This window comes from Schistocerca piceifrons, chromosome 2 (assembly GCF_021461385.2).
Source record: "Schistocerca piceifrons isolate TAMUIC-IGC-003096 chromosome 2, iqSchPice1.1, whole genome shotgun sequence".
In the NCBI taxonomy this organism is placed as follows: domain Eukaryota; kingdom Metazoa; phylum Arthropoda; class Insecta; order Orthoptera; family Acrididae; genus Schistocerca; species Schistocerca piceifrons.
The window spans coordinates 425,503,648-425,529,405 of record NC_060139.1 but is presented as its reverse complement, the minus strand read 5'-3'; the positions used below and the strand labels follow the sequence as shown (position 1 = coordinate 425,529,405).

Genomic DNA, 25,758 nt, shown 5'->3' with positions numbered 1-25,758 from the left:
TAAAAGCCATATTGCTTGTGAAAAGACTGCACCCAAACACTTATTCAGATTTCCACCAGTACAATATTAGAAATAAAGAAAGATTTTACATTGGCAGCCACAGAACAGCACTTTACAAAAAGGGGCCTCAGTACTCACATATAAAATTAGCTAATGCACTGCCTAGTGCAGTCATGGTTCTTCCCACAATTAAACTGAAACATCAGCTTAAGAAATTTTTAGTGAAACACCCTTTCTACACATTAGAAGAGTACCATACTTATATGAAGAACAACAAATGCTTTGTGAAATTATGTGAATAGAAATCAGTAAACATCTTATTGTAATTATGTTGTAAATTAATGACGTATTCAGAAGAATGTATCTTGTGTATTGTACATATAACTTTAATCATTACTGTTTCTTTGTACATGTGCAGTGTACCATTTGATGTTGAATAAAGCTATTATTATTATTATTATTATTATTAAATATCAGTTTGGTTATTACAACACAGATCTGTAAAGTAGTCTTTATATTCTTCTGCTGCTTGAGTTCTGAGTGGTTTTAATGATAAACATTCTGTCTCTGGTCTTTTTGTGGAGCTGACTGAAGCCTTTGACTTAGCCCTTTACTCTCTGCTACTTGAGAAATGAGTTTTTTGGCATTAGAGACAATTGCAATGTGTGGTTTCAGTCATATCTCACTAACAGGAGGCAGGTGGTGAATTCTCAAATAAATACAGTATTAAAGTTCTGTTCAGTGAACTATGTTAATTTATGGTGTCCCTCAAGATTCAGTTCTAGGGCCCTTACTTTCCTCTTATTTGTCAATTACCTGCCTCTGAATCTCCCTAACACCTTACTAGTATTGTCTGCACGTGACACAAATCTCCTATTCCAAACTCCATCTCTTTAGGTTTTTAAGGATATAATAACATCAGATTCTATCAACAGGTGAATTTTCTGGATACACAAAAACAGTTACTAAAGAAAAGCAAAACTGCCCGTATGTTTTTCAGTGTGTCCGTAAATCAACATACCTATATGGTGGCCATACAGATTGATGATGGAACAAGAGGTCAATGAGATTAAATTTCTTGGGATATGGTTAGAAAATAACTTACAATGGAATATTCACAGAGAAAATATGCTAAAGAAATTGAGCAGTCTGAGCTATGGTTTTTGACTTTCTAGTCAGTCCTGTGATGTCTCAACCCTTTTTCTTTAGTATACTCAATTCTCTCTTATGGGCTCCCATTTTGGTCTTCAGTGTCCAGTCAAATTTTTGTGAAGCAGAAAAGGCTCTTAAAGATAGTGAAGCAGGAGTCTTTGCATATATCCACTAAGCCTATATTCAGAGATTTGAAAATATTCCCAGTTCCCTGCATTTATTGTTAGAAACAGTGACTTTTGTTAGAAGGAATTTGCATTTTTTTGAGACCAGCAAATCTGTTCATGATGTAATCCTTGCTCTAGTGCAGACGTTTGCCTTAATAGCCAAAGATAAACCAAAAGTGTGCTTAGTGTTCGAGGTATGGGCAGTGTGCATTACAATAAATTCATCATTTATCAGTTAAGGAAAATAGAAATACATTTAAAAATAAAGGAAAAAATATCTTACTTACATACTGTTTTTATTCTGTTAATGATTACCTAAAATCCAATTTGTTCTAACAGTTCTTGTGTTTTTAGTGTACAGTGTGACTGTACTGTAGTATGTCTAAATATACAAGTTTAATGGAATATTGTTTAATTGGTTTGAGTTGTGCTATTATGATTTTGTGTTCTGTTTTTAAATTTTAGTGTTTCCAATTAGCAGTTAATTAAGTTTTTAGCTGTAAATCTAGAGTGATGAATTGGGCAGTAACAGTTATTAGCATATTATCTTACATAAGGTCATCAGTTTAGCAGTTATGTATAATTTATAGTTTAACTTTGTATCACATATTGTAAACTGAATTTTGTTCTAAGAATTTAACTATGGCCAATATCCTTGTATATCTTGTATATGTAGGATTTGATGGACCAAATAAAAAAAAAAAAAAAAAAACCAGAATGAAAGATGTGTCTACCATAGCACAAAAAGGCAAAAATGACTTGGGCAGAGTTTGGGATGTAAAAGAGGAGAACTAGCTTTTTGACTTACCTGCCAGCTTCAAATAATTTTAAATCGAAACCTCTTCACATATTCACACTTTTTTACATGTTAATATTAGTACCCATGTCATGTATCATGATGCATCATGTGAAGTAAAGTCACACGATACATGATGTCATGCCATATAACATGACACATGCCATCCAATATGGCATTTGTCATGCCATGCAGTATGACACTATGTGTCATTAAAGTTTAAGATTCATGCATGCCCACTCTGGGATACTTCCTATTATAGATGTATCCTCACTCTCAAATACCTCCTATTGTAGATGCATCTTACTCTCTATAAGCACATAAATTTGTGTCCATTTGTTCCCCCCGTCACCACCACCACACCACCATAAACAGTGTGTTCGTGGAAGAAATGGTCCCCTTGAGGAAAAAATCAACCCTCCCCCCATATCTCCAAAAATTGTTTTACTGCCCCCCCCCCCCCCCTTAGGAACAAATCCCAAATCCATCTCCAGAAATTTCATTCCACCCCTCCCCCTCTAGAAACAGTTCTTTAGCTATTACAAGTACACTCTTGAGTCCTATGAGTCCTATGACATTATATATTGTTTACTGTGTCTGGTGAATCTTCTGTATTTTGGGCACAGGATCAATGACTTTAGCCTGATTGCACGATACAGGTGTGCCAACACCGTGCAGCTAAGAGAGCACACTGCCACTGAGGAAGTAGGGTTAACTCATGAAAAAGCACGAATATGTAAGTTATTCTGATTTAAATGTCTCTGAAGCTGCCAGATAAGTTGAAAAGCTAGTTCCTTTCTTTTACACCCCTAACTCTGCCCTGTAAATTTTTGCCTTTTTGTGCTATGATGGGAGCATTTCATTCTGGTTCCCAATGTTTACTGTACCATAATTTTGACATTAGACTCCTATAGCTTGGTAGCCAATGTAGATTTTTGTTGACTCAGTGAATGACTGATCCTGTATAGTGTGTCCTCAGAACACACATGCCTCATCACCATGTCAAGGTCGCTGCCCATGGGTGGATTTTTGTTTTATTTTTAAAAATTTTTTCTTATATTTTTATTTTGTATTTCCATCCTTGGTCCCAGGTTCAAACCCTGCCACTGTTTAAATTTTGAATAAAAATCACAAGCAATGGCGGGCAAAGACTTCTAGCATAAGAAGTCACCCTGAGTTTACCAACAGTCTTCTCAAAGTGGGCAAAGGGGTGGACAGAGGCCCAGAACTCTCTCTTGCTCTTCTGGTGGGAAACTGTCCCTGAAAGGTGGAATAATGAGCAATTATCATCAGCATGAGGAAGCAGAAGGCAATGGAAGCCACTGCATTAAAGACACATGTGTATCCATTGCCCAAATGGCGTCTGTAATTGAAAAAGTGTCATGATAGGCAAAAGATTCCAGGCTAGGTCCCCATTCAGATCTCCAGGAGGGGACTGCCAAGGGAGAGGTGACCATGAGAAAAAGACTGAACAACCAACAAAAGAATAGCATTCCACAAGTTGGGGTGTGAAATGTCCAAAGTTTCACCATGTTAGGGAAGCTGGAAAATATGAAAAGGGAAATGCACAGGCTCAATCTAGATATAGTGGGGGTCAGTAAAGTGAAATGGAAAAAAAGGAGAATATGAAAGTGAAATGGAAAAAAAGGAGAATATGGACTTGGTAGTAGCAATGGGAGATGAATAAAAATTCTGATGTTCACCTGCTTCATTGTTCTTCATTGATATTCCTTGATGTTGAAGTACTGTATTTTTATACTTGCTGAAAAATGGGGGGGGGGGGGGGGGGGGGGGGGGTTGGAAGTTCAACACTGACTACTGTAAATGATGTAGCTGACAGCTGCGCAGTTGCGTTTCACAGTTCTTTGCTCTCACTGTCCACAACCCCCCTAATATTACAGATATATGGCCAGTTCACTATTGGTAAATTTAGATAAGCCTCACTAATAGCTCGCAGGCAAGCATCAGCATACTGCTACAATAGTTTGCTTTTGAACATCTATGAGCAGTAAAAAACCTAACCACACAGTTCAAGCTTTTTCAGAATAATACAGACACTGTCATAGTTTTAACACATGGCTTATTGGTGTTACACTAGTTCCACAGTTCAGTTGATGCATTGTTGTTGCTCTAAAACTGATACAGACTTCCCGTCTGAAAATCAGCCATGAACTGACTGTCTCAGGACCAAAAATCAGGCCTTTATATATCCTCACAATAATAGGCACTGAAACTATACATTGTTCGATGTTTAATTTACAGGAATTACAATTAAAACATAACTCATTCAATTAACTGAATATATAGAAGAATTCTCTCTTTTTAAGAGTTCCTTCTACCACACAGGCTAGGCTGAATTATTTGTTTAAATAATGAAATTAACAGAGATAGTTAGGCAAACACTGCTTTTGACAAACCTGGTACTTATTTTGGAATTAGTTAAGGGCTAGCTTTGCTAACATGTTTTCAAATGGAGCCAAATAAATATATAAAGAATTCTAGTAATTCTTCTTCCAAATGTTTATAATTAGTGCAGAATTTATATCTGTTTAAAAGTCAACAATAGCATTTAAGTCATGAAACAATTACTGATTTCACCCTATAACAAAAGTATTAACTATGAATGGTCAAAATAAATTACGAAATTAATTACCCACACAAAACTAAGCACATAATTAGACCTGGTGCTATATTTCTTAAGACTGATGGCCAACCTTTCTCTTTTATGAAAATGTAGATTTTTACTCAGGCATTTTAATGGTAATTAGGGAAAAATGAAAATAAAATGAATTTAAGGAGGCAATGGCAAAACAAGAGAGGAAGTAAAGAGATACCAGCTTGCTTCATCACAAGTTCTGCAATAAATTTCAGTCAGTAATATGAAATACTCTGTTCAAGAATCACGAAAAGAGGAGGTATACTTGGAAAAGGCCAGGAGATATGGGGAGATTTCAGTTAGATTACATCGTGGTCAGACAGAGATTCCAAAATATGATATTGAATAAGGCATACCCAGGAGCAGATATGGACTTTGCAGTGACTTCCAGAGTATACATGGAGATGTAAATATAGGTCAATATAAATATCATAGACGGTTTTCTATTCTATGACACATGACTACAATAGCTTAAGAATGATCATATGCACATCAGTGTATTGTACATCTATATTACCTCTTAAGTTAAAATATTTTCAGTATTTTGATTTATTTTACATCAGTGAGGGCTATTTCACTGAGGATCTGTTGAAGGGGCATTAACATATCATTGGTATCCATTTTCTTTTGTAATGGAATTCTTAAATGGGCCACAAGCATCTATACATATGCTGCCACAAGTTTTGGAAATCTCTGTAGTGGACATACAGGGTGTTTCAAAAATGACCAGTATATTTGAAACGGCAATAAAAACTAAACGAGCAGCGATAGAAATACACCGTTTGTTGCAATATGCTTGGGAGAACAGTACATTTTCAGGCAGACAAACTTTCGAAATTACAGTAGTTACAATTTTCAACAACAGATGGTGCTGCAGTCTGGGAAACTCTATAGTACGATATTTTCCACATATCCACCATGCGTAGCAATAATATGGTGTAGTCTCTGAATGAAATTACCTGAAATCTTTGACAACGTGTCTGGCGGAATGGCTTCACATGCAGATGAGATGTACTGCTTCAGCTGTTCAATTGTTTCTGGATTCTGGCGGTACACCTGGTCTTTCAAGTGTCCCCACAGAAAGAAGTCACAGGGGTTCATGTCTGGCGAATATGGAGGCCAATCCACGCCGCCTCCTGTATGTTTCAGATAGCCCAAAGCAATCACACGATCATCGAAATATTCATTCAGGAAGTAAAGATGTCGGCCGTGCGATGTGGCCGGGCACCATCTTGCATAAACCATGAGGTGTTCGCAGTGTCGTCTAAGGCAGTTTGTACCGCCACAAATTCACGAAGAATGTCCAGATAGCGTGATGCAGTAATCGTTTCGGATCTGAAAAATGGGCCAATGATTCCTTTGGAAGAAATGGCGGCCCAGACCAGTACTTTTTGAGGATGCAGGGTCGATGGGACTGCAACATGGGGTTATTCGGTTCCCCATATGCGCCAGTTCTGTTTATTGACAAAGCCGTCCAGGTAAAAATAAGCTTCATCAGTAAACCAAATGCTGCCCACATGCATATCGCCGTCATCAATCCTGTGCACTATATCGTTAGCGAATGTCTCTCGTGCAGCAATGGTAGCGGCACTGAGGGGTTGCCGTGTTTGAATTTTCTATGGATAGAGGTGTAAACTCTGGCGCATGAGACGATACGTGGACGTTGGCGTCATTTGGACCGCAGCTGCAACACGGTGAACGGAAACCCGAGGCTGCTGTTGGATCACCTGCTGCACTAGCTGCGCGTTGCCCTCTGTGGTTGCCGTACGTGGTCGCCCTACCTTTCCAGCACGTTCTTCCGTCACATTCCCAGTCCGTTGAAATTTTTCAAACAGATCCTTTATTGTATCGCTTTTCGGTCCTTTGGTTACATTAAACCTCCATTGAAAACTTCGTCTTGTTGCAACAACACTGTGTTCTAGGCGGTGGAATTCCAACACCAGAAAAATCCTCTGTTCTAAGGAATAAACCATGTTGTCTACAGCACACTTGCACGTTGTGAACAGCACACGCTTACAGCAGAAAGACGACGTACAGAATGGCGCACCCACAGACTGCGTTGTCTTCTATATCTTTCACATCACTTGCAGCGCCATCTGTTGTTGAAAATTGTAACTACTGTAATTTCGAAAGTTTGTCCGCCTGAAAATGTACTGTTGTCCCAAACATATTGCAACAAACGGTGTATTTCTATCGCTGCTCGTTTAGTTTTTATTGCCGTTTCAAATATACCGGTCATTTTTGAAACACCCTGTACAACAATTCATTGGTACCAACATAATGGGTCACCCACCCATACCACACTGATAATCACAGTCTACTTAAGAAAACATTTAGATATGAACGTATTAGTCATTCATAAAACAAAAAAATTGTTCTCATGCTCACCAGAATTAGCGCCTCTAGGATTTTACCAATGGGGAAAATTAAAATGTGAGGTCTATACGGAATCTCCTGAAGATGCGAATTTCCATATAACACAGGCCTGTGCTGGAATAAGTCCAGATTAAATTCAACATTCAGTAGTGCCTGGAATCACTATATAGCATGTATCACTGTTCAAGGGCAATATTTTCAAAAATAGAAATGACAGTTGTTACAATAAACATGCAAACTTCACCTGAGTCACATTTTGGCTTACTTTTAGTACATTGGACCAGATGTTTGTGGGACCTATTCTCAAGACACTAGAACAATGATTTGTGGCACTATTCTCTTGTTACTACTTGATCAAGTCCCACACTTAATATGTAACTGAACTCCTTTCAAAGGCTCCTTCCAATGTCATAAAAAAGTATATAATCCAGTTTAAAGAAAACAAAGACAGTGTCATAATTGTGCAGCTATAAACATTAAAAATTACTTGCATTTTTCAGAAAATTTGCCACATTTTTCACTGTAACTTTGTGTAAATGGGATCTCAATATACCTACCCATTCTGTCTGTTTTGTATGGCCTGTCTTATTTGCCTCACCTTGCATGGTACAATATATCTAACACAGTACATACTGGTACATTAAGTGACCATTACTATTACTGATCAAACTTCAATTTCTTTACCAAACAATAAATTACATATTCATTATATGCACATGCACACATACAGCAAAAATGAAACAACATTGGCACTTACAGATGATTTTTACGATGCCTTTTCAATTCTCTAAATCCATAGGAGTGGCGTGTGTGGCTGGCTGTATCAAATCCCTTGCTGAGATCCACAAGCATAGCGTTAACAAATACTCTCATTTCAAATGAGAATTTCACTTTTAACAAACTGGACCTGAAACTATACTCTAAGTACTAAGAACGTTATTTATAGAGAGATTATCACAGACCTCGAATGCATGTAGTACTCTACTGTTTTAAAGGATGGGCTCTAGTTACTAGGATGTGACTTTCCAGCTTTCTTGTGCAGAGATAACATTTTTAAGGATAGAGGGAAACAACTACTACTTTCATTTTGAACCATTTTTAAGAATTGTATGTATGAATTTCTTTGCAGTGTGTCAATACAATCAAATCTTCACAGGTTTCTTGCCACATAATATCACAGAGTGGGCATGATGTTTTGAAAAGGCTGCATAAAACAGATGGCAAAGCCACTGTTCAGCTATCATGGAATGACAACTGTGAGATTTAAATGCTGCAGCCAATATCTACATGAGCAGACAGACTGTGACACATCAGCACTTTGCCAGAAGATGGAAAGAGAGAGTAGCATTTTCAAAACTTTGTACTCACATTGTAATATTATGAGGCAAGAAAACAGTAAAGATTTGATTATATATTTAAGAATTGTTAACTAATTATTTATTACAACTTACACTGTTCTTACAATGTCGCTTCATTTTTAGGGTATCTTTGTGAGTCATTCAACATGTTTGTATGAGATAACTAATCATTTATTACAAGTTAGACAGTTCTTACAATGAATCTTCATTTTGACAGTGTCTTTGTGAGTTATTCAATGTTTTAGTATGAGATAATTATAGACAAACATAGAACTATAATCTCGTGATTTGGTCATCAGCAGAACACACGTTTCTAAATCATGAAAGTGTGACCAGACACTTTTGGACCTGAATTAACAAGCAAGTACCTGATACTGTTGTGGAAAACCTGAATGTTTTAACTCAAGGATGGAGTAAATGTAATATTAGGTGAAATATAAGAAATCTTTTTCATCTGATTTCATTTATAAACATCTTTTTATATGAGTGCCAAATCTTTATGGCACTTTTGTGGTAAATGTAAAAAAGGTAGACCTGTTGCTTCAGTTAGAAACTATTGAGCCTCAAGCACAGGCACAACAAACTTTCATTAGAATATTGAGCAAGAATGTAGGGAAGTCATCAAGGAGAAAGTAAGTTTTTTGTTAGGTAGCCTTGATGCCAGAGGTACAGGCCAACTTCTGCAGGATGAATTAGGATCAGAATACCAGGTCACCATTTTCTTTTTAAACTTAGCACTTGTCTGGATCAGGTGACAGAGGACTTAGCTTCACTCTGTAAAGACTTTACCAAGGAAGACACCATAGTTATTGTAGGTAGGCCAGCCAACAGTATTGACAGATATCCTTGATACAATGTAGAGTGTGATCTGGTAAAGATTGCATCAGCATCAAGACATATCAATGGGGAGTTTGTGTTTGTTCTGATATGCCATGACTGACCTCATTTGAACTCTTCTGTCAGGAGAGTTAATTTGGAGTTGGAACAGCTGTTTGGGGCAGGTGCAGGGTCACATATTAGCGTGGTTCCTGTCGATTCTCTCAGTAGGTGGGATTATACTAGAGTTGGGCTGCATCTCATCAGGAAAGGGCTGGTCTAATATCAGGAAATGCGTGGGGGGGGGGGGGGGGGGGGGACTGCAATGAGTGCTAAAATACTAGTGGCATTGAAGCGGCATGATTTTTAGGATAGTAGGATAGATAAGACAGAAAGAAGTCAAGTTTTAAGTGAGGTCAGGATTGAAATCGACCTTCACTTTGAGAAAGAAACTAAACAGCATAATTCTGGCACATGTGTCAGCAAACACAGTTGTTGGTTCAAAAGTTTCATCAATCAGCAGAAATTTTATTTTCACCCAGTTTTATCTCAGTTAGTGGGAAATGCCTACTGTCTTTAGTGCATTAACATATTCAAGGGCTAAGAAGTAAAATCAATGAAATACTTATCTGCATTGATGAATTGGACTCATCCAAGCCAGTTGACGTAACCTGCCTCTCTAAACACTGGTTCAGATGTATTAAGATAAGTGTTGCAGGATTTAGATTAGCTTCTCACTTTTGTATGGAACAAATGGAGGATGGATGAGTTGCCACATTCACTAGGAATTGCCACAGATATAATAACATAGACATTCATTAGTTTGCCTAGAGCAGCATATAGAAGCATGTGCAACCAAATTAGAATTCCATAATAAACTATTCTTGATAGTAAGTGTATACCAACTAATAATTTTAATCTGTTCATAAATCACTTTGAAACTGTACTGGCCTATCTAGAAACAAAAAATAAGGAATTAGTGGTTGCTGGTGATTTTGATGTAGATTTTCTTGAAACCTCTTCCAGTAAGAACTTACTGCAGTCAGTAGCATTGTCATTCAACTTGATAAGTTAACTTTCCAACTAGATTAGCTAAAGGCTCAAAGACAGCCATTAATAATATATTTACAGAAATGTCTAATGCAAAAGACCATGACATGCAGTTCCTTTTGATAAATGTTAATTTTGATCGGGATGTAAAACCCACTGCATCTGAGTTCAAGAGGGTAGTCAGTAAGCCAAAAATTGATTGTTTCAGGAAACTTCTCAGAGGCGTGAAGTGTACAATGCTCACAGCATGAATTTGTCCTTAACTTATTTGAAACTGTTTTCCCCCAAAACTAGCCCACATTAGACCAAAGTCTATGAAAAAAACCATGAATTACTCAAGGAATAAAGGTATCCTGTAAGACAAAAAGGAAATTATATCCATCAGTCAGGAAAAAACCTAATGTAAATTCTGTAGATCATTACAAAACATACTGCAAAATATTGAAGATAGTAATACGTACATCAAAGCAAATAAATTATCAGAAAAAGACAGTCACATCAGATAGCAAAATAAAGACAATATGGGATATAGTGAAAGAAAAGACTGGCAGAACCGGAGATGACAAGGAGCACAGAGATTTGAAAGTAAATGATATGTGGGTAACGGATGTGTGCAGTGTTGCTGAATTTTTCAATAAGCACCTCATAGCTGTTACTGAAAAGATGGGGTTGTCAGGTTCAGTAGATGCTGCCATGGAATATCTCAGGCCAATCGCTACAAATAACTACAATAATAAGAGTATGACCCTTACAACACCAGTAGAAGTAATGCCCACCATAAATTCGTTAAAATCAAAAAATTCTAGTTGCTGTGAACGAAACTGATTAAACAGTATGCCTCTGACTGTAGTGTCATTTAAGTTATTTATGTAACAAGTCTTTTTATTAGTGGAACACTTCCTGAATGGTTGAAATATACAGAAGTTAAGCTACTGTTTAGGAAAGGAAATAAAGAAATAACATCAAACCTCTGTCTAATTTTGCTTTTGCCTACATTCTCAAAAATTTTAGAAAATATAATATACAGTCATCTTCTTGACCATCTGACCATAGATAAAATATCATCCAAGTCACAATTCAGATTACTAAAGGGTTCCAATATTGAGAAGGCTCTCTACACATACTGTGTGAATGTACTTAATTCATTAGCCAATAAATTACAGGCTACTGGTATATTTTGTGATCTGTCAAAGGTATTTGACTGTGTAAATCGCAATATCCTTTTAAGTAAATTAGAATACTATGGTGTAACAGGAAATGTTGCAAAATAGTTCAAGTCCTATATCTCTGACAGAAGACAAAGGGTGTCAATAGGAAAGAGACTTGTATTAAGCTATCAGGCACCATTCAGCTGGGAACAAATAACATGTGGTGTCCCCTTAGGTTCCCTCTTAGGACTCATATATTTTTGTGTGTATCAATGACCTTTCATCAGTAACATTACAAGATGTTAAGTTTGTTTTCTCTACAGTTGATATAAACATTTCAATAAATATTAACTCAAGTACAGTCTCAGAAAGGTCAGTTAATGAAATTTTCATGGACATTAATAAATGTTTCTCTATCACTAAACCTTGAAAAAACAAGTGTATACCAAAAATGTAATGACAAGCAGATAGAAGAAGTTGACAGTGTTTAACTCTTGGGATTACAGCTTGACAATAAATTTAACTGGGAGAAGTATACCACAGAACAGCTGAAGCACCTAAGCAAATCTCTATTTGCGATGCAAATGTTGTCAGACATAGGTGATGTAAAAAATAAAGGAACTAGCATGCTATGCTTACTTTCATTTCATAATGTCATGCGTGTTTATTTTCTGGGGTAACCCAAGCCAAGATAAAGTCTTCTGGGGCCATAAACAAGCAATATGAATTATTTGTGGTTCAAACTCAAGCACATGCTGCAGAGGGCTGTTTAAGGAACTGGGGATACTAAAATACTGCTTCACAATATATTTATTCTTTAATGAAAGTTGCCATTACAAGTATATATTTTTTTCAAACCAACAGCTCAGTTCACAGAATCAATACTAGAAATAAGAATAGCTTTCACAATGATTTATAATCTCTTACTGTGGTTCGGAAAGGTGTCCACTGGACAGCAACACACTTTTTCAATAACATGCCAGCAGCCATGAAGAGTTTATCTAATAATGAAGTTCAGTTTGAGGAGATGGTTCAAATGGCTCTGAGCACTATGGGACTTAACATCTATGGTCATCAGTCCCCTAGAACTTAGAACTACTTAAACCTAACCAACCTAAGGACAGCACACAACAGTTTGAGAAGAGGTTAAAGGATTTATTGGTGGCCATCTCCTTCTACTCCATTAATGAATTTCTTAGCAGAACCAGCTGAAGTGTGTATGTTATCAATAATATCGCGTAATGTGAATATTTTGTACAATCTGTAAAAAAATTTTGCAGTGATGCAGTCATATATTATTTAATGATGCATGGCTACAATAGCCTAAGTATTGTCATGTGCACCTAAGTGTATTGAAAGTTCAATATTTGGTGATAAGTTTCATATCCTTTTAAATGTAAATATGCTTAAGTCTTTTATCTGATCTTATTTTGTGTGTATTTATTGTGTAGTCTTTTTTTCTGGCACATTCCACATCCCAGAGGATATCCTCACTATGAATCATCTGGATGAAAAGTACATCTCCAAACAAAAAATATTGTGTCACCTATTCTGTAGTTTTTCCTTCGCAGTGTCTTTAAGATTCTGTGCCAAGATGAAGTTTACAGCTTTTTGCACAGAGCTCTACGAAACCCAGAAGCAGTGGAATGATTGAGATATGATTGGCAGAAGATTTGAATCATTTTCTCTAATTCCATAAATGGACTTCAGAAGATGTACGTAGCAGATAAAATGCTAAAACATATTTGTCTCATTCACATCCTTGAAGGCTCATAATTATGGGGTTCAGTGAACACAATTCATAAGCAAATGGAAGAATAAAATACCCTCTTCACATTTTATAATAGCAAGAAAAGTAAGTGTCATTCTACTGATTAGTAATCAACCACAATCTCATGTATGGTGTTTCAGCAAAGCAGCAATTTGAAGACTGGTTTTTTGGTAGAATACTGGGAAAGCACAACCTATCTACAAAGGAGATTGCTTGTAAATCACTCATGTGGCCAGTTCTAGAATATTGCTGAAGTGTACCAAAAGAAATTAACACAGGATATTGAACGTATACATAGAAGGGCAGCATGAATGGTCACAGGTTTGTCTGATCTGGGGGAGAGTGTCACAAAGATGCCAAACAAAGATAACTGGAAGACATTTGAAGATAGATGCAAATTATCCCGAGAAAGTCTATTAATAAAGTTTCAAGAACTGGTTTTAAATGATGACTCTAAGAATATTCTATAGAACCCTACACACTGCTCACAAAGTGATCGTGAAGATAAGATTAGAATAATTACTTCTCACACAGAGGCATTCAAACAATCATTCTTCACATGCTCCATATATGAATGGAACAGGAAGAAACCCTAATAACTGGTACAATGAGACTACCCTCTGTCACGCACCTCATGGTGGTATTCAGAATATAGAAGTAGATTTAGGTGTAGATTGTCCCCAGAGCTGCTCATTGTCCTTTGGTTCTGAGTTGACTTGAAGGACTGAACCAGAGACTTTGAAGGTTCTGTGACAAGTTAAGCTTGACTTCCTCATCTTGCACCTTGGGGTTGAGAACTGTAGGGTCCCCCCTAAATGGGTCAGGTGTACACTACATATCAGAGGCTGCTACTCAGGTAACTGACTGTGTGTGGGGTGCACACAAGGGTTTTTTAGATTTGGTGACTCTCTGTCCAGTCTGGATAATGAAAGCTGTAGGAAACCCAGAAGTATCAGTGTAAGACTGATAGAAATCACTCCTACAGGAAAGAGTATTAAAATTCTAATGGTAAACTACTAAAGCCTTTGCAACAAAGTGCCAAGGTTTGAAGTGCTCATGAAAAGCAGTGAAGCTCACATAATATGAGGTACAGAAAGCTGGCTGAAACCTGAAATTGATACCAGTGAGATTTTTGGGAAAAATTTAAGTGTATATTGAAAGAATAGGCAAAAGGGAAATGAAGGTGGTTGATTTGCCACAGTAGACAAGAAACTCAAATCCACTGAGATAGAAATTGAAGCTGCATATGAGATTGTTTGGACAAGGTAGGCATAAATTGATAATTGGATCCTTCCATCAGCCACCAGACACATCTTCTGATGTGACCAAAAAAACTTTAGAGAAAACCTCATTTCACTTATATGTAACTTCCCCAGTCATACTGTAACCATTAGTGGAGACTTAAATCATCCAACAATTAACTGGGAAAATTACAGTTTTGTTATTGGTAGGTGTGAGAAGGCATCCTGTGAAATACTGCTAAATGTCTACATAGAACAATAGTTAGGAACCCCACTCACGATGGAAATATATTGGATCTAATGGCAACAAAAATAGACCTGACCTCTTTGAGAATGTCCACACTGAAACTGGTAGCAGTGACCATGACACAGTTGATTACTAAAGTGCAAAGGACAACTAAAATTAGCAGAAATATGCATACATTCAGTAAACTAGATAAAAATATCAATAGTCCCATATCTCAGTGAGGAACTCGAACCTTACAGCACAGGGCTGGAGAATGTAGAGTAACTGTGGCTCAGGTCTCAAAGAATAGTTGACCATGCACTGGACAGACATAATGGGAGGGACCTCCATGATATACAGTCACTGTAAAGAAGCTTCTCAAGAAACAGAGATTACTGCATAACAGGTGTGAAACAAAGTGTAGGGTTATAGAGAGAGAGATGCTGAATGAAACACATTTTGCTGTCAAGAGACTAATGCATGATTCCTTCAATGACTACCATAGCAGAATACTGTGAAATGATATTTCACCGAAGCAAAGGTAGTGCCCACATCCTAGCGAATGAGGCAGAACTCAAATTGAGGGTAGCAAAGCAAAAGCTCAAATGCTTAACTTCATTTTCAAATGTTCCTTTACAAAGGAAAACCCAGGATAATTCCCATAACTTAATCCCTGTATGACCAAAATATGAATGAAATAAGTTTTAGTGATAGCAGTGTTGAGAAACAGCTGAAATTGTTAAAATTGAACAAAGCTCCAGGGCTCAATGGGATCCCTGTCAGATTCTACACTGAATTTGTGGCCGAGTTAGCCTCTCTTCTAACTAAAATCTATCATAGATCCCTTGAATAAAAAACCATGTCCAGTTCTTGGAAAAAAAGCACAGGTCACATCTGTCTACAAGAAGGATGGTAGAAGTGATCCACAAAACTACTGTCCAGTATCCTTGACTTCTATTCATTATAAAATCTTAGAAAATATTCTGAGCTCAAACATAATGATGTATCTTGAACAGAATGACCTCCTCAATGCCAACCAGTATGGGTTTGAAAAACATTGGTCATGTGAAATCCTATTTGCACTTTTATCACAAGACACACTGAAAGCTTTGGATCATGATTGTCAGATAGGTGCAGTATTTCTTGATTTCTGAAAAGCATTTGACTCAGTACCACACCTACACTTGTTGCCAAAAGTGTAATTGTATGAGGTACCAAGTGAAATTTGTGACTGGATTCAGAGCTTTATGGTAAGGAGGATGCAGGATGAGGTTTTCACTCTGCAGTGGAGTGTGCGCTGATATGAAACTTCCTGGCAGATTAAAACTGTGTGCTGGACCGAGACTCGAACTTGGGACCTTTGCCTTTTGCGGGAAATTGCTCTACCACTGAGCTACCCAAGCATGACTCACACTTCATCCTCACCACCTTACTTCTGCCAGTATCTCGTCTCCTACCTTCCAAACTTTACAGAAACTCTCCAGTGAAACTCGCAGAACTAGCACTCCTGAAAGAAAGGATATTGTGGAGACATGGCTTAGCCACAGCCTGGGGGATGTTTTCAGAATGAGATTTTCACTCTGCAGTGGAGTGTGCACTGATATGAAATTTCCTGGCAGATTAAAACTGTATGCCAGACCTAGACCCGAACTCGGGACCTTTGCCTTTCACGGGCAAGTGGTAGAGCACTTGCCCATGAAAGGCAAAGGTTCTGATTTTGAGTCTCAGTCCAGCACACAGTTTTAATCTACCAAGAACTTTCAGAATGCAGGATGTTATCTTGGATGGAGAATCGTCGTCAGATGTAGAAGTAACTTAAGCTGTGCTGCAGGGTAGCGAGTTTGGTCCCTAGCTGTTTATGTTGTATATTAATGGCCTTGCACACAATATTAATAGCAACCTCAGACTTTTTGTGGACAATGCAGTTATCTATAATGAACTACTATCTGAAAGAAGCTGCACACATATTCAGTCAGATATTGATAAGATTTCAAAGTTAAGCCAAGATTGACAATTTGCTTTAAATGTTCAGGATTGTAAACACACTTCACAAACTGAAAAAATGCAGAATCCTGTGATAATGATATCAATGGGTGACTGTTGTAATTAGCCAAATCATAGAAGTACCTGGGTGTAACACTTTGTAGGGATATGAAATGGAATGATCACATACGCTCACTCCTGGGTAAAGCAGATGGTTGACTTCGATTTATTAATAGAATCCTGGAGAAGTGCAATCCCTCTACAAAGGAGATCGCTTACAAATCACTTGTATGACTGGTTCTAGAGTATTGCTCTAGTGTGTGGGACCCATACCAAAAGGACTAACAGGAGTTATTGAATGTATACAGAGAAGGGCAGCACAAATGGTCACAGCTTTGTTTCATCTGTGGGAGAGGAACTGAACTGGTAGAGTCTTCAAGATAGACATAAACTGTCTCAAGAAAGTCTATCAACAAAGTTTCAAGAACCAGCATTAAATGATGACTCTAGGAATATACTACAATTCTGTAAATGTTGCTCACATAGGAATCATGAGGATAAGATTAGGATAATTACTGCACAACAGAGGCATTCAATCAATCATTCTTCCCATGCTACATAGGTGAGTGGAATAGGAAGAAACCCTAATAACTAGTACAGTGGGATGTACCCTCTGCCATGCACCTCACAGTGGTTTACAGAATAGAGACATAGATGTAGATGTTTGTATACAGGGCAATGAGTTGGCTGACATGGCAGTGAGGAGTGCCTATACTGACAACGGTTTACTCCTATGAACTGCCCCCTTGGTTTCTATTACTTCATTTTTAACACAAAAGTTACATATGATTGGGAGAGCTGGATGCATAAAGCAACAAACAGTTTAAGCCAACAGTTCTGTCAGGGTCACGCAGATGGGAATAAGTGGCTTTGATGTGATTGAGCATTGGACACTGCACTTTGTTACAAGGTCAATTTTTGTGTGGTAAGAAAAACCTACAGTGTGCTGTACTTGTGGTCTATGAGTGAAGATGTGCCACATTTTGATTGAATGAGTTTAGTAGTAAGAAATAGGGAAATGTTTGAAGGTTTTGTATACTGTCAAGAGCTCAATTTAAGTGTTGGATATTTTAATATTTTACAGTGGGTGGGCCATTCTTTTATTGCAGGTGATTTTCATCCCTCCCATAAGAGATAATAACTTATCTCTGTACTTGTCATTTTCTGCAAATAAAACATTTGTATACAAATGATTTTCTATCTGTGAGCAACATGGTCAGACTGTGTTGTGCATCTAATTAGATAATTAACATGTTACATTTTCTGAATGTAACTTTCTGATAATCCAGTTTGATGTTCACTTTCAGTTTTTCATAAATGGGGTTGTTTTACAGAGAAACCATCAGAGATAGGACTTGTACCTGATGTTGGGAAGGTTGGAGGATGTGAATCTGATACAACTGCAGGAGGCAGTAATGGCTGTAGTGGAATGATGAGCTCAAGTCCACATGAATCAGTCTGCTTGCCCACACCAATGCGCGTGTCATTGGGACGCAGGCAAGATATTAGTCCATATGCAACTTTCCAGGTCCCCAATTCCATGGGGAGTGAAGGTGCAGTGGAAGGTGTCCCACTCACTATGGACCATTGCTCTCAGGGTCAGCCTCTGGAAGGAGTCAATGTTGACATATACAAGGTAATAAACAATATCTTTGGAGTGATGTGTGCTATGATAAAACAAATTTGGTTGCCAAATTCAGATGAATTATGCAATGAGTATAGCTTTTCCTTTGTTAGTGTAAATTCATTCTATTCTTGTACTTACTTATACTTTTTTTAACTCTGTTTTGTTATGTAGCAGTGGGTAACTAACTTGACCTAAAAGGAAATTTCAGTACCATATTTCATCATTGAAGAAACAGTGCCATGTGACTGACTTCTCCAATTTTCCTGATTTTGGTCAGATGATGTAATTGACTCATTGCACCTGCTGTTACTGTGGAAACTGCCAATTTTCAACTCGTTGCAGTGAATATGAAGCTCAAAGAAAACCATGTATGTGCAAAAGTATGAAATACTCTGTAACAGAAATGTCATACACTCTGTGATGTTATTTGTCGAAGATGCTGTTGCCTGTAGGGAGGTTGTAACATCAGAAGACTATAGCATAATCCAAGAAGACTGACAAAGGATTGGCAATAGATGCAGTGCTTGGCATCTGTCAGTCATTCTCAAAAACATATCCCCCTTTCATACACCAATTCCAAGAGACCAACGATTTCTTTCTTATTGAAAAGATTGTCTTGTGGAACCATTTCCATCAGCTGAGACACGAGAATTGCTTTCAGGTATGGAGAGATAAATAACAGGGGATAAAAATGTGCTATGGCTGTGTGCCCTTTTGCATTTTCATGGCAAATCAACACAGAGTCAGTTATACAGTACTGTTTCTTCAATGATGATTTGTAGTTTGTGAATACACATTATTTGTACAATGTTTTTGTTCATCTCTAAATATCTGAAATATAATGCTTTAATATTTGTTTTTATTTTATTTGAATATAATGGCTTTCCACTTTACCTATTCCAGTAATATACTGTTTAATGATATCACTAAGTGATGTTACAACATCAAAAATTAATCTTTCAAATTGCATTTTTATTTTCATTATTTGAATTTGGAAGTACAATTCACTTTTAACCATAAATAAATGCTACATTAAGTTTTTTTACTGAAGTGCTGGATGTGAATGTGCCTGCTTTTACTTGAAAGTGAAATTTCTCAGGAAGAGGAAAGCCATTTTTTAAGTTATTCCAGGACAATAATGATTGAATGCAGCCTTTTACATTACTTTCTTCCTCGAATAAATAATTTTGCACAACCACTGACCAGAAACAGGAACATAGACTTATTATTAAGTGCCTAAAACGAACCTCATTCTAAAGTTATGCTTTCTGACTGGCATTTCCTCTTAAGAATGCTGACAAGAAAGTGCTGCAGAGAAAAAAAAAAAAAAACAAGATTTAAGCAAATAACTCTTACCTAATATTTGGACACCAGCTTCCTTGAAAGAAACTAACCTTGGAACCTCTTCCGTTCACCTGAAGACTTCTTCAGTCTGCAATTGATCTGTGGAAGCCCAATTGGCAGAACATTGAAAGTGGACACCATCATGACAATTTATTCTCTGTAAGAACAACCAGATATGGCTGCTATTGTAGTTAGTGTTTACTCTGGGGATTGAAAGACAATATGAGAAATGGGACTTCTGTATAAAGTCAATGGTTATGTGACTGGAGAAAAGACACTATCTCACATACATCAGTATATTTCATCCTGTATCCAGAGTGGATCAGTGATTTAGAAAAATAATACATTACGGTAAATTTTAACCTATGGCTATTTGTCATTTCTCTTTATTTTGTTTCTGGATTTTTGTAGTTTATTCCAGTAATGTTTATTATTTTTTACAACCTGTCCTGTAATGTTTACATTTGGTATTTTTGAAAAATTCTCTCATTTTTAATAAATTCAATTCTGCTATTAACCTTTTTATATTCACAAATCAGCCTTTACCATCATCCTGTTATCAACTGACCTAATATGGTTCTACAATAACTGTAATTGTGTGTGCTACAGGTAAATAACGTGAATGCTCAGAATCAATTTGATGATGGCTTACAAGTTTCCACAGTGAAGTCTCAAGAGCCCCTGGATTGAAATAACATGTTTTCACACTTTGCTTCACTCTGAGTGTATTCATTATGACTGTAGTTTGAGGGATGTAGCACTGTTGTCATCAAGATAATCATTATCACAACTGATGGGGGTATGCAGTAACATCTCTTACAAAAGGCAGACTGTCAAATCACAATAAATAGTCTGTATGCCAACAACTAAATCATCTCAACAAAAAATGAGCATTAATATATACTGGAGATTCTGAAAACTTAATTTGTGTCTAACAGAAAATATCTATATAGCTTATTCTGCAGAGTTGTCAGGAAGAAAAACAAAACCAACCGCTACAATTTGCTAGAACTTTTTTCATATCATCATCATCTTCTTCTTCTCCTTCTTCTGTTGCACTACTCCAATCCATTGTGAATCACCACCTCTTACACAGTTTTCTGCCAAGTAATCTGATTTTCTGCTAATTCTTTTAAATACAACATATGCAGGTCTTTTTCAGCACCATCAACCCACATTGTTTTTGGGTGATTTTACTCTCACCAACTTCTGAAATGTTCAGTTAAGCTCTTCTTTGCCACCTCTTTACCATCTATTCATGGGCTCCTATCTGTTTTAATGAGTTTGCTATTTTTCTGACTGGTGAATTTTTACAGGTAGCATAAAGTCCATTTTTACACCATTCTCCAATTTCCACCTTCATAATGTGAACCTATTATTCTGCTGAGCACCTTCCTCTCAAAGCCATCCAGTATGTAGGTGTTTTCCTTACTGTTAGTGGCCAAGTTTCTGAGGTGTATGTGGACACTGATCCTACAAGTGTTTTATATGCTATTTAGTCTTGTGAGATAAAACTCTTCAAGAAAGTACTTTCATTGTACCAAAATGGGTTCCATTGGCTATAACTATAGTTGAATAGGCATAAGTTGATCCATGACAGTTGCAGTGAGATGGGACAGCAGTTTTGTGAGCCTACCTAAAATAATAACGTGAAGTGATTTTACAAATATCTCTATGGCAGTGCACAGAGCTGTCACAACTCTGCAAACAGCTACTGTTTTCACCTGCAGCTAATAGGCATTCCACAGTTGACAGACAGCAACAGCTCTGTGAGCTGTCAGGGATCTTCTAATGCTGTCTCGACTATAGTCATTTATAATTTTGTAAAAGGTATTGTTTTCAGTTATGGTCTATCCCAGGTGTTTTAAACTGCTCAATCCTCTTAAATTCACAGTTACATGTAGTTTTTGATATCAGCATGTTTCCCATATGTACTCTTCTACAAGCCTCTGATTCACTGATAGTCAATCCCCTGTCTTAGTACAAAGAACTTCTCTATTCCCCTCTGAGATCTTGTAACAGGACCTCATGATGTAAGCTAACACTGCAGTGATTCATAGGTTATCTGACTACATGTCCTCTCATCACATTTTCCAGTGTTACAAAGGGAAGAAGACAGTCTAGTTCATCCCCATACAGGACATCACTGTAAATATTCAGTGGTTTGGACATTATTCCTAAAACCACTACTTTGCTTCACATGATGTTGATTGTCATCTTCACCAACCTTGTCAGCACATCAAGTGTTACCATTTTTCTTAAGGCAGAGCATAATGTCCCTCCTACAGTTCACACTATTGTATGTAGTTTAAAAACAATCATTAGGTAGTAAATGATGTATTCCTTTTTTTCTGAATAATTATGAGGAGAGGGTAAAAGGAAGATATCCTATATATTTTACATCAAGTTTAAGAAGAAGGGGACCAGATAGTTTGTACAGATTGTCAAAGAATATGATTCCTTTTTTTCCACTGTTTTGGATTTAACTATCTTCTCAGGTCAACATCACCATTTTTATGAAATGTTGTTCCCACTTTCCACTAATCTGTTTTAGTGAATATACTGGGAATTTTTTTATTCTGGCACTCTTGTTCATTGGTTGTTTCAGAGCGGCATCATTTGTTAATTCCTTTCTCCACTCTCATGACTTATCTTCATTCCAGCACCTTTCACTAACAGACTGCCTTTTTTTACTTCTGATAGACTATAAATAAAAGACAAGTTCATAGAAAACAGTTATTTTATTACCAAAAGTTTTGTACACTTATAGTTACTTTTCAACATAATCATAGAAAAGATTGAGACATTTATTGTAGATGTGGACAAGATTTGCAATACCCTCTTCAAAAGATGTTGCCGCCAATGATTTCAAATGAGCATTGATGTTGGTTTAAAGATCTTCATTGGTTTGAAAATGCTGCCCTCCTAGCCACATCTTCAGTTCATGAAAAAAGTGAAAGTCACTGGGTGCCAGGGTTCCTGAAGTCAGCAATTCTCTTCATTTGTTTTGAATGGCTCTCCGCAAACATTGTAAAGTTTCACTATAAGCAGCTTCATTGATAGTGGTTCCAGGCTGCATAAACTCTAAAAGCAACACCCCTTTTTCGTCTGAAAACTCGTTCAACAAGATCGGCTATAACAACAGACTTGTGTCCTTGGCCCCATTCATCATGCACATCATTTTGGCCATCTTTAAACTTTCGGCACCATTCATGCACAACACCATAAGTCATGAAGTTATCACCATACATTCGGCTCATTCTCTGATGAATTTCTGCTGCACTATTCCCTTCTGCTTCCACTCGGTGGGAGCAACAATGGTGGCAGCCATGTTTACATGGCTGTAGTGCAATGCAGACTGATGCCTTGAGGTCGGCAATGGCAGAGTGTGTAGTGCAAGAGTTGTGCAGTAGCCTACAGTGCCTGTCCACTTTCTGCCATTTGCATAGCTTCTATACTAAGTGATCAGAGGTTGAAAAAAAAAAAGTCCTTGTGTATCATATACTTCACTCATATTCATAAATACACCACTAAATATTATTTTTGTCTTCTTTTTCAGTATGGCAGCAGTGCAGATTCTGTCTACACAAAAATTTGTAAAACATCACAGTATGATGATGATGCTGTGGACTGGATCCCACTTCACAGTTTGTACAAATCCCACAGGTACTGACATTAAACTGTTTTGTGGCAAGCAGGCCTCTGTCTTCCAAACCATTTCCTCCAATTTGTGACATTTGCGTACAAACAAATGAGGAGGAGTTTATGGATTTAATGGTCTACAATACATTCAAGTGCCTTTTTCTAAAATTTTGTGAGTACAGTTTTCAAGTTGCCAGTCAAAAGAAAATATTTCCTCAGCTACACCTTAAGTGCCCACTGTGTACAAGTGCTTGAGGCTTCTGCACCCTCAATGTTATGCAGTACACTGAAGCACAATAACTGGAAGAATAATGTGAGAAACATATACATACAAAGGCTTAAAAATATGTGTCAATTTCTCAGTGTTCCCTTCCATTTGTATGGCATACATTTCACAATAAATGCATGTGGAATAGCTGGAAAATCCCTTTGCAATATTTGTTGCATCATTGTTGTGACTATATAATACTACTCATTATTGTATAAATTTTTATAATTGATTGTAGCAGTATTTGTGTCACTGAGTTTTTCAAGAAGTCCTGTGCAGATGTATACAATACAATATACCAAAATAATGCAATCCACAAGTATTTATTTTGGACATATTAAATAAATACTTCAGTAAGTGTACTTCAATGGGGTAAATAATCACACATCATTAGTGTTTTAAGTTTTGAATGCAACAGTGTTAACCATGTTGTCATGAATGAAGTCATGCTCACAGGAAGTTAACAGGTATGCTGACATTTAGAACAGGCCATAATGTCGCAGTGATTAAAAATGATAAGTAAAATATGTGAATTGAAGATGGCATCTATGGTATTGTTTGTCAAGTATTTGACATAAGAAATGCTCTTCTGTTTTGTAAACTTGTTACATGATGTATGTCTGTTTATCTCACCAGATAATACTTTGAAGCTTCTTGTACTTCTTGAAAATTCAAACAACAACAGATGGAAGTAACTTTTAACCAGATTATTGCAGTCTTATAAAATTTTGTTGGAAATACAAGCTATAAAATGTTTGCATCTTGATATATTTATTGTCAATGAAAGAGAAAGAAATTAAATTATTTTGAACAGAATTAACCTCTACAAAAAGTTATTTATCATACAATCGTGATGTACTTGTTGTAACCAGAAAAATAAAATGATTGTTGTATACTGTTTTGAGTATATCTAATGTGTATAAAAGTGAATGAAACTTGATATTTTTAAGGAATGAGAACAGAACCTCAGAATCATATTACATCCTCTAGGGTACCTTGAGTGTTCTTAAACAAATTTCTCAGCTACACTGTTACTGTAGAAATGGTTTTTGGATGAGATGTTGGATGTAATTGTGCAATCCCTTTGACATTCCATCAGCACAACTGGCTGACATCTTCAAGTGTGATGAACACATTGCTGAGCTGTCACTGAAGCTTCCTACTTTTATTTTATTTTATTTTTTTGAGTCATCAGTCTTCTGACTGGTTTGATGCAGCCTGTGATGAATTCCTCTCCTGTGTCAACCTCTTCATCTCAGAGTAGCACTTGCAACCTACAACTACTACTTAAGCCAGTTTGAACAGCAAATGTGCAGGTCTGAAGGGGCCAAATTCAGTGGCCAGTTACAAAGACTTCCTCATTGATACTGGGAAGAATAGCCGTGCCACCTACCAGATTATGCATCAAGAATTTCAGCACACATGCAAAGGCTGTCATTCCTAGCATGCTGCCATTAGCTGCCCCAGCATCCTCCTTCAGAAGCTGCAAGCTGAAATTCATGTCCACTATTGTCATCCAAATACTTAAGTCACTACCAAAGCCTCACCCTTTGTCTGACCAGTGTATCTCTTTTGTGGTCCACATGACTTCAAACTATCAGTAATGGATTCAGTATTGTGTTACATTGGAACCCTCTCTCTCTCTCTCTCTCTCTCTCTTTCTCTCTGTTTACAAGGTTTATTCAGCTGCAAATTTTCCCCTCTTCATTAATTATGCTGACCTACTATAAAAATGTTGATAAGAGTCCTTTGATATTATTGTAGCCCATATTGTGCCCCATGCTGAGAAAATGTGGGCCACTGCAGACTTCCATGGGTAGTCCAGATGCGTGTCATCGATGTCTGTTGCATCTGTGTTCCACTGTGCAACAGATTTGTCCAGTGTATGGATTGCAACATGTAGGTAGAATCTTATAAATATCAGACCTTATAAAACTTAGATTGTCCTTCACTTAGCCTAGAAGAACTAAGAATTGGCAGATGAAACATGCATTTAACTTTGTTTCTTTAAAATATTTTCCTATTTTTGAAGAAACATTGCTGTCAAATGGCAAGATGACTATTACACCATGTCATT

At 37.0% G+C, this 25,758-nt stretch overlaps 1 protein-coding gene across 1 annotated transcript in view; it reads left to right on the top strand.

Annotated features, from left to right (window-relative positions):
• The window catches only part of LOC124775446 (Down syndrome cell adhesion molecule homolog), a 144,484-nt gene extending 120,096 nt beyond the window's left edge, over positions 1 to 24,388 (top strand). The window contains exons 15-16 of the mRNA XM_047250279.1: positions 18,135 to 18,436; positions 23,331 to 24,388. Coding sequence (XP_047106235.1) covers positions 18,135 to 18,436; positions 23,331 to 23,444 — 416 coding nt within the window. The 3' untranslated portion in view covers positions 23,445 to 24,388. The remainder of the gene's footprint in view (positions 1 to 18,134; positions 18,437 to 23,330) is intronic.
• The last annotated feature ends 1,370 nt before the right edge of the window (positions 24,389 to 25,758 follow it).